At 40.9% G+C, this 10,757-nt stretch overlaps 1 protein-coding gene across 1 annotated transcript; it reads right to left on the reverse strand.

The window, feature by feature from the left end:
* Nucleotides 1-1,812: 1,812 nt before the first annotated feature.
* On the reverse strand, nucleotides 1,813-8,830 carry ABRA (actin binding Rho activating protein). Its single transcript, XM_014965347.1, has 2 exons — nucleotides 8,039-8,830; nucleotides 1,813-4,091 (listed from the first exon to the last, which is right to left on the reverse strand). The coding sequence occupies exons 1-2, from the start codon at nucleotides 8,791-8,793 to the stop codon at nucleotides 3,614-3,616; spliced, it is 1,233 nt and encodes a 410-aa protein (XP_014820833.1). The 5' UTR covers nucleotides 8,794-8,830; the 3' UTR covers nucleotides 1,813-3,613.
* Nucleotides 8,831-10,757: the final 1,927 nt, after the last annotated feature.

The raw sequence follows: 10,757 nt of genomic DNA on the forward strand, positions 1-10,757 counted from the left end.
ACTCTCAGTCAGTTTGCAGACGGCACCAAGTTGGGAGGGACTGTTGATCTGCTGGAGGCTCCACAGAGGGATCTGGACAGGCTGGATCGATGGGCCGAGACCAATGGGATGAGGTTCAACAAGGCCAAGTGCCGGGTCCTGCCCTTGGGTCACAACAACCCCAGGCAGCGCTACAGGCTTGGGGAAGAGTGGCTGGAAAGATGCCTGGCAGAAAAGGACCTGGGTGTATTGGTGGACAGCTGGCTCAATATGAGCCAGCAGTGTGCCCAGGTGGCCAAGGAGGCCAACAGCATCCTGGCTTGTATCAGGAACGGTGTGGTGACAAGGAGTAAGAAAGTGATTGTCTTGCTGTACTGAGCAATGGTGAGGCTGCACCTCAAATACTGTGTCCAGTTGTGGGCCCTTCACTGCAAGAAAGACATTGAGGCTGGATCATTTCCAGAGAAGGGCAACGAAGCTGGTGAGGGGTCTGGAGAGTAAGTCTTATGAGAAGAGACTGAGGGAGCTGGGGTTGTTTGTAGAAAAGGAGCTGAGGGGAGAGCTTATCGCTCTCTACAACTATCTGAAAGGAGGTTGTACGGAGGCGGGGGTAGGTCTCCTTTTCCAAGTAACGGGTGATAGGACAAGAGGAAATGGCCTCAAGTTGCACCAGGAGAGGTTTAGGATGGCTATTAGGAAAAATTTCTTCACCTAAAGCGTTGCCAAGCAATGGAACAGACTGCCCAGGGAAGTGGTGGAATCACCATCCCTGGAGGTGTTAAAAAGGTGTGTAGACGTGGTGCTTAGGGACATGGTTTATTGGTGTTTTTGTCAGTGTTAGCTTGGTGGTTGGACTCGATGATCTGGGAGGTCTCTTCCAACCTAGACAATTCTGTGATTCTATAATTAACTTAGGTGCAGATATGCCTACATTTCAGATACATTTCAGATAGCGGGTCAGGAGCTATTGTTGCCTCCAAAGTAAATGCTTAACTTGCCCTAATTAATCTGGAGGAAAGCAATTGCATTTGAGAATACCAGCAGTTTATTCAGTTGAAGTCAGGTGTCTGCCTCCCTGCATTGTATGGAGCAAGAGCCGTAAAATGCCAGAGCTAAATTTGCTTGTGACCTAATGAGTCCACCTTTTTTGTCAGTAGGCACACAACGAGGCAGAGATGGCTCTCATGCGAATCAATATTGTTGGCAACAATGCTTCCTTATGTTTGTGTAAGGATTTCTTCATTTGAAGCAATGCTCAGCGGGTAGAAGATGGAACAGGTAGGGAGAAGTGGAAGAACTGCAGATTCTACAGGCCGATTTGTTGGCTTAAGGCCTAAGCAGGAAGGTTTTTCTCCTTTCTACTTTCGAGGTGCATGCCTAGTTGTTTCCAGATGTTTCCCTGAAGGTAAAGTAGTACATGGCATAGACAAAGCACAAGCTCTTATTGTATGCTGTAAATGTGTAATATTGAAATGCACCTCTTGGTGGTATACTATGTGTTGAGTGTTTTGGTACAAAGATCTGTCACTCCTCCTGTCTCAGGTCACTGAGAAATGAGAGTAGATGTATTATGATTTCTCATACAACAGTGAGGTGCTCCTGGGCTAGTAACTGTTCCATTTCCATGTACTCTGAAATCTTGTTCTGGTGGTTTGGACAAGGAAGCTTTCACAGGGAAATATTTTAACTGCCTGTGAACATGAGGATGTACTAGTATTTTGAAACAACTTATTGATGTTTTACTTCACAGAATATGCACATGTATTTCTTCTCTAGTATGTGGGAGAAATAAGCCAAAAAATAATCAATTAAGAGTTTTATTTATAGTTCAGTATTCTTTTGACAACGAAATTTCCTCAAGACAATGTAGACACCTGTAAAAGTCATTATATAAAGATGTAAAGAATAAGGTAAGAATATACAGTTAAATATTCCGATATGTAAATATTACGCTTAGAGGTCAGTGTTGCAGGTCAACTAGAGTAGTCAGAGACATCTCAAGAAAATGTCATTAAATAAGTTCCACTGAATCCATCTTATATTTTTTTTTCTTCCTTAGATTCACAACATATAACTGTGCCTAAAATATTAGTAATTCACATAGATTGCAGTAGACATAATAATCAGGTTTTGTATCACTAACTTACAAAATATTTGATTTATGTGTTCATTGGAGCTTCAAACTGGAGTACATGTACTCATAATAAGACAGCAATACTTGTTTTATCACAGAGACAAGATGTTCATACAGCTCTTCTTCTGTAAGAAGATATTTGTTCTTTCCGTTGGAAAGAATCTTACAGGGAATTAAACTGTTTCTTTTTCATTATGCAAATTACTTGCCCAGGCATCTTGCTCCAAAACAAATGCTTTTCACATGGAACACGTTTTTCCAGGATAGCTATTTTTACAGTAGTAGTTTAGAGAAACAGTGATCTGTACAATCGAGCATTATAGACCTTACAGAGGTCTCAGGTTTGTACATTAATACAAAGTTTTAAGACCTAGAAGTATTAGTTCATTAGCATTTAGTCCTCTTCAGCATCACGCCTGAAATAGGTTATATCAGAATGGTTCAAATGGCAAATGCTGTAAAATTAGGCCAGTGTTTCTATGTAATGTGAAACACCATTTTCCTTAAAGTTGATTTTAGTTATGAACACTGTTTCTGTATCTTTTTTCACAGAGGTACACAGAGAAAGATGCTGATTGTAGCCGCTTTTTTACTATACGCAATAGTACAAGTACCTGGCTGGTTTTTATGTTACATATTATTTTCCCCTCTATGAACCAAATTTACATAGATAAACAGATGATATATTGCACAACATTGTATAGGAGGTATTTTCTATGTGGATATCTATTCAAAACATTTTTATGCATTACATTCTTTTGGGTGTTTTCTCTCCAAAATCCATAAGTCTAAATATGAAACTATCTAATAAATTAGTTATATAAATACACTCAATATAAAACCTCATTTATAAAAAGCATTTTGTCTCAGTTTGTATACATGATATGTAAGAGAAAGTTGTGTCAATAGTTGCCACAACATAGTACTGGAGTAGTAGGTGCATATCCAGTTTGTGAAGGAAAAAAAAAAAAGTGGTGTCCTTGATTCTGTGTTCAAATAAAACTATTTTTACATGCATTTAAATAAATTAATTAGGAAATAGACACACAAGATCACTTTCACAGATCAGAAGCTTGGTCTGAGTTTATATCGTCATTCAGCTTTCTGATCTGGCATGATTTAGATTCCTGATATCCCAGTTTAAAACAGTTGGGAAGATCTTGACTGTAAGAACAAGTAAAGATTGGAATTCATTTGTAGCTATTTATATTGCTACAGGTTTTTATAGTCAGCTCCTTATATTCAATATAGATTTTTCTCTTTATTTTTCAGGTAGTATTTAACTGGTGTCCTGTAAATCCTCCTGGTGTAGAGAAAAATCCATTTGGTTGCTTACATCATCATGCAGTATTTATAAAATGTGCATTCAGAAAAATGTTCAGTGTCTTTTCTGTGTGGGTGAACAGGGAGAATCTTGTATTCAAAGTGTGCAAATGCTAGTAGCAAGGGAGGTAAGTGGAGAAAAGTTTTCCAAAACAAGTTGCTCTTGTTGTAGCATGCTTACTTTAATAAAGTAATTATGACGTTATCATCCCTTCCTTGCCACAACATTTCTCCCTCGAAGTCCACCAGCCCGTGTTTCCTGGCTCTCATGAGAATCCCAACAACCTTATCTGAAATACGAACGTATCTGTCGAAGAGTTCCCCAAAAGTGACCTGGATCTTGCCGTCGGGCCGTGGCTTAGCCATTGATTCAATGATGAAGCACATGTCCCTGATCTCCCGGTGGATGTGGGCCTCGGCTCTCTTGGCTCTTTCGGCAGTTTTGGTTCCTTCTTTGGGACGACCATAGCCTTCATCTCCCTTGTGCAGGCGCGTGGACATGGCCAGCTCATGGTCAAATTCCTCGCTGAAGGGATTCAGCTTCTGTGTTATGATGTGGTGGTCGGCCCATTCTTGCCATCTGTCCTTCAGGCTGTTAACGGGGCTGTATTTCCTGTGGGCTTTGGTGCTGGCTTCTTCGCTGAACCTGCTTGCGCTGCAGGAAAAAAAAAAGGGCGTTTGAGCTTGGCATTTCATCATTTAATGTCACAGTTCTACTACTAATCTCTCTTACTAACTCGTTACCATGTTTCTCCAGACGAGGTGTTAACCACCAGGTGGCGTGAGTTCACCACTTCTAAGCTAGTTTTTTGGGGGCTTTTAGTTCATGTTCCAGTTCGCACTCAAAAGCAAATTTGCAGATCGCAGCTTGATGTCATCTACATCACCACTCACCAGCCAAGATTTGAGCCTATTTTGACAAACTCTTGCTCAGAATGACTTAATGCTGTAGGGGAGTGAAATGGTATGTTGCTGATTACTTCTGCTTTCTATACCTCTGGTCAGTGACACAGCTCCCCGTTTCTAGAGCCTGAAATCTGCCTGCCCTGATGCTACAGATGAAAATAACTATAAGTATGTAGACTGGGTCCTCACCTGTTCTTGACTGAAAAGCAGAAGGTAATGTCTATAAAAATCTGTCCCTGTAATAGACATAGATGTTTAAAACAACAACAAAAATATAGTGCAGTAGCTCTGCCTGCGCTTATATGTTTGTAAGTACAGTTCTGAGCAAGTATTGAAGTCCAAAATTCACATTCCCACTGGCAGGGTACAAGCCTGAAAGAAACTTAGGGCTACTCAGATTTGTGTTAAGACCAAAGGATGAGGAAAGACCTTAAGAGGTCTTATTGATTTTTTTGTGTGTGTGTCTGCATAGCAACATCATATTGCTGGATGACTACAGGCAGACAAATTGTTGATCCTTTTTCCTCTAGTGGCCAATCTCACGCGTTGTGGGGAGCTATAGATAGTCTGAGCTAGTCTTTGTGCTGTCCACATCCTGTCATTGTGTCGGAACAGAGCTCGGCTAGGGAGTATGTTGAGCTGTGGCTGTGCCAAAGCAATTTGTTTTCTAATATTTTTACTCCCCAGAAGGCTGCTCTGAAACCTCCCCAGTAACATCAGCTGAATATTAACAGTAACGCCAGAGAACTGAAATGCAGTCAGTAAAACAGTACAGAGGACTGCAAACCTGCAGAATATTTTGTTTCCTTGCTGTTTGGGCATTTCTTTGTTTTCTACTAAGCTTGGTGAAAGAGAGAATAGGAATGGCAGAGATGTCCCCAGTTCAGGTCTGTGTACCAGAAGGATGCCAGTACTGGGTTATGCTCTAGTGTTAGAGCAAGAAATGCAGACACTTAGTGCTGGGGACAGAAGGAGGAGTAGGAGAGCAGGACTGCTCTTTTAGTCCAAAATAAAGATTATGAGCATTAACCCACTGTAAGAAGTGCTTTACCTGTAACAGTCAAATAAGTTAACCTGTTAACCAAAATGATCACCATAAATGCATTCTGAACTTCTAGGAGGACAGTGTCCGTGTTCCCTGGTGATCCTTTCTGCAGAGGAAGAGTATGGATCCCTTTTAATGTTTTGAGTTTCATATTACTAGTGCACCCCTTTGGCTCCTAAGCAGGAACAAAACAGTATTTCCTAGGCCTGTAGGCAGTAACGTGCCTTTTGCTAAGGAAACAACTTTATTCCAGTTTAAATTGCAGCCAGAAATGATGAAGGTGCTGATGCAAGACAAAATAAAAACCCTGGTGCTGACGCTTTTTCCTTGGAATATAGAGAGCAAAATGAGAGATTTGCTTTAACAGCTGCATACTTATGGCCTTTTTGAAGAAGATTAAACCACACTGACAGGTTCATAAAAGTACCTGGCTGAAATAATTTATTCTGAGGCTATAAAATACATTAAAAAAAATCAGTAGTTAAAAAATCCAGTCCTGATAACAGCAGTGTAAATGCAGAAAATGGCTTTTGTGTCAGATTTCAGTGGAGAGAGAGCTGTAAGTAACATAGAGGGTGTTATTTCAATCATTTGCATCTCAGTAAACATGGCTAATCATTTTTTTTTCCCAGGCAGCAGCACTGAAATTATGCATATGGGGAAAATAATATATTAAAAGGTTGTTAGTAGTGAGGTATAAAACCCGAGCAGTAGGAATGGTACAGCTCGCCTGCCTGTCTGCAGAGGGAGCAAGAAGCTTTTTGGCATTTTCATCAGTGCTATCACAGTTTTTCATTTCTGAAATGGCGATTAGGATATGGTATGAACACACTGGCCCTGATCCTCTGGCTCCTGCTGCCTTGCTCATCCTTTACACACAAGCTAATTGGATGGATAGAAGCCCTGCCTTCTTGTCCGATTGCCCCGTGCTCAGCTTGCACTCACATTGTGGATGCAGAGTAGAAGCACTGGAGACTCAGGCCCCACCATGGGATGGCTTCTGTTAGGAACCCATGTCCTGGTGCCAGTCTCTTCCCTCCCTGTGGGCTTGGGCAGACAAGCTCTGCCGAACCCTTCCTTGGTCCAGGTTTCACCTCCAGCTGTCACCTCCACCTGTCCTCCCTGCCCAGCGAAGCCCATGGGCAGCACATGTGCTGCACCTTGGCCTCTGCTTGGTGCACCCTGGCCTCATCACAATTTTACAGCTAGATGTGAGGTTTTATACCAAAACAGTTCAGGATCAACCGTGTGTTCCTTTCTGCTGTCTGTGTTCTGGGGAATTACCAAGTTTGTAAAACAGAGAACAGGAGCAAGCAGCGTGTTGTGTCTGTAACAGCTGCCTACAGTTCTCAACTTGCAGCATTGGACATACGGGTCTTTTAATCTTTTACTGAAAAAAGAGTGATGAATTAGTTTGGCAAGTCTGCCTACAGCACAACTGTTTGTAGCTGTCTTCTGGAAAGGCTGTTCTGAGATCCCTAGGAAAGGAAACTAGAGAATTTCTACCAGCCTCGGCTGGTCCTTTGCTCTTCTGGAGACTTCCCGAGGACTGCATGGCTATGGCTGAGCTCTACTTGTTTACTACCTGGGCTCCAAACTTAATATGCACCTGCTGTTGTGCAGTAATCTTCAAGCACAAGCCTCTTACTGGGAGAAGTATTACTCAAAACTGTCTGAAGCTATCAATTTGCTACTTAATTCAGATTTTTAAGTAGAACCCATAGTAACTCCACAGATTCTGCTTCCTTTTTTCCTCACACTATTTACAGGCATAAGGAACTCTGTATGCCAGGAACTTCTACTTCCACAACATATTCCATGAACGTACTTCCCCCTCCCCGCCCCTTCCAATAGTGTACCCAAAGAGAGACCTTGAATTTGAAGAATCTATTGGTGATTCAAATGTTCTTTTTTTGTCAAATTATTGATAACTTACAGCATGATTCAAATCAATCCTGCAAATGTTGAGGCAGGCTCAATGCTTTCTACTGTATTTTTGGGGACCCAAAAAGTGAAACTTTCCATTCTTTGGCTTGTTGAATTCCAAATCCATGGAAAGCTTCCAAAGAGAAGCAGTGAACCCAGCTTTTGTTAAGATGTACTTAAAAATAATTCCTATAATGTCTAGTTTGAACATTCTCTGCAAATTACTCCCAAGAACATTTACAAATGATGAGTAAGTATTTGGGAATATTATTTGACAAATATATTGCTTTGGACTTAACATTTGCTGAAATAAATGAATAGCTGTGGGCTTTTGATCAGGTAAAAATTACTGTTCTGAAATACGGACTAAAGTATTAAGAAGTAGGTAGTGATTTCATTGAACCAGTAAATCTAGTGTGATAATTAAATGTAATTAACATTTCCCAACTACAACTTCCTGTGTCTATTATGTATATAGCACATAAAACCCAAGGCTATTGTCAGATGTTGTTGACTAACTGCTTAAGCACAGAGAGATATATGAAAGGTTTCCTGGATTATTTTTTTTTTTTCCTTTTCATCAAAAGCAGTAGTTTCTCTTTGATGATTTTCTACCATTCCCTCCCCTCTCGACCTCCTGCCCCGCCATCTTCCTCATGGAAACCTGTACCTCTCCCAGGGTCTGCTGAACATTTGTGATAACATAATAAAGAAGTTTTACTTACAAAGATGGTACAGGTCGTTTAATCCTCACAGCCGTCACCTCTCTGTCACTGTCTTCTTGCTCGAGTTTGTCCTCTGCTTCCCCATAGCCACTGTCCTCTGCATCCAGGCTGTCATCGTGACACTTAAGCAGCAGCTCTTCCTTAGCCCCCTCCTTGTCCTCTTGTTCTATCTGTTTCCAGCCCTTGGTCAGCTCTGATACCACATTTGAACACTTTCTCCTTATGGTTGGAGATAATTTACCACTCAAAATTTTGTCAATTGCACTTGATTCTTCTTTGAGCTTGGTCATCTCTGAGCTACTATTGTTATTCTCGTATCTTTCACTGAGGAGGCTAACATCACCTCCCCGTTCGTAGGCTTTGCTTACAACTGTTTTGGTCACTTCTTTGCTTTTAATGTTGAACTTTTTGAGGGCTTCATCTGATTCCCTTGAATTTTTTTCAGCATCTCTTATTGTCACTGATTCTTCTGCTGAGGATTTTTCATCATCTTTTCCTTGGTCCTTTTTGATAGACTGAATTTGCCATTTTTCAAAGGATCTTTCTTGCACAGGCTGAGTTGATGAGCCTTCTTCAGGGGGTACCCATCCAGAGGGCTCTTGGGCTTGCTTTACATGGTGGTCAGATGCCCACTGTTGCCACCCTCGTGCCAAGCTGACGACTAGGCTGGCCATTCTGATCTTGTGGACAGCCCTTTTTGTAGAAGGAGTAGTGCTCAGTTTCTCTTCAGGAGCCATGTTGCTGTCTGCTGCCATGCTAGCTTTTCCTCTTCTTATGCTAAGCACCTTCTGAATGAACTTCCTGAAGTGAATAATGTCCCACGAAGAGAGCTACAGAGATTTAAATAGAAGCAGGAGCAGTTTGTGACCATGGAAAATATGTGAAACACTTCTCTCAAAGATATAGTATCCTCACTGCTACAGAGCTCTTTTTTTAAAACACGGGGTTGCATTTCATCACAGCAGATGAATGATGCATGATGTAAAGAGGGTGACACAGACCTGCACTGGACATAGTGGGAAATTAACAGCTCCTTTCATCCCCCATCCCTGGGACTGCTGTTCTCAATTTGTTGGCAAGGGTCTTGTTCTTCTTGAAGTGCAAAACTTGGGTTAGGGATGCTAACTGAATGTCTGAAACTGCTAAATGTGAAGTGCTGTCAGTTGCTGACAACTTTGGCCAGAGCAGAGACCCCTCATCATCACGTGTAAATAGCGGCCCTTGTCATGGAGTGTAAAGCCAGAAGCAGGCTATGAATGAGGAGTTTTTAGATGCATTTTCTAAAAAGATACTAGGTGATTTCTTTTTATTGCTCATATGTCCAAGGAAATCCAAGTTTGTTAATTTTTTAAAAGGTATTTATGTGCTCAGTTCTCAGTCATTATCTATTAATGTCCATCTATTTAGAATGTACCTTTGGGGGGTGAGAACATTACCGTGTCCAGTGTCGGCAATAAGAAGAAGGGAATCACTATCTCTAGCCCGAGAATTTAATATAATAAGTCTGACTTGATCAGATGAATGAGTGATCTCTGAGCCTTAGGATTTTGAAAAAATCAAGCATAGCCTGTTTCATTCCTTACAGCTTTTTCAAGGAAGTTGTATATAAAACCTAGTGCTTACTTGTGTATTATTTACAGAATAATATGTATAGTAGAGAAAAAAAAAATCACGTTTTCTAGGAAATTTGTGATTTCTTTGTTCTAGAGGACTTTCTAGAGGGTGTCCATATTTGGATTTGTAAATCGTTTAGTGAATTGATACATCAGTTATTACATAATAATAAACAGACATTATTATTTGAGATACAGTCCTGTGGTATCTTATTTCTTAGTATAATGTTTCCTAAATAGGAAGGGAAAATGGCATTGATTTTTCCATCCATCATACCTTGCAGCTTACAGGATGACCTGTGGCACTTGCCATGTGGCTCTCTGAGGCACACTGAACTTCCAGCAATTCTGTTGGCTTTGTTGGTGTTACACCAGTGATAAATATGGACCCTGCCTGTTTCTCTCCTCTCTATTAAAGGCTGGGCTGTTTGAAGTAGGTTAGATCATATCTAGCCCTTGCTTAATAATATAAGACTATATCATACCTTTGACTTCTAGGCAGAATTCCTCATTAATCTGTGGTGTCATTTCCACTTCAAAACTGATGACATAATGTAAGTTAGTGTTGCTATTTGATATTTACTCATACTTTTATTTTAGAAAGAAATGTGTCACCTCTGTATACTGTACAATCTCAGCTATTACCAGCTGCATCATAACCATGAAATGGCATTGTGAGGTGTACTGATGCAATTTGATTAACAAGCATGTGTTACCAAACATTTATTTTGGTGGCTTTTTAAGGCTAAGCAGGAATGGGAGCTTCTAGTGTTTAAAAAGCGCTCGTGCACATGCATGCGTGCTCACAGGGTGGTGCATGTTCCCTAATACATGAGAAAGGTGCAAGTGAAAAAAGAGAAGAGTCCTCATGAAGAGTAAGAGTATGAAACCAGCTTGTTACATCATTCCCTATGATTTCTTGAATATAACATTGGTTGAGGCTTTAGGAATGAGCTGGAAGCTAAATACAGAGGTAGGGTTGAGGCCAGTGAAACTCAAGTGAAAAGACTGTGGAAGGACAATCATAGAGAGTAAGAGTTCAGGTTCCTGTTTTACCTGTTCTTAAAGACTACCAGCAGTAGGTACTCCCCACTCTGGCTAGGCAA

Source organism: Calidris pugnax, unplaced genomic scaffold, assembly GCF_001431845.1.
Source record: "Calidris pugnax isolate Ruff unplaced genomic scaffold, ASM143184v1 scaffold41, whole genome shotgun sequence".
Taxonomy (NCBI): domain Eukaryota; kingdom Metazoa; phylum Chordata; class Aves; order Charadriiformes; family Scolopacidae; genus Calidris; species Calidris pugnax.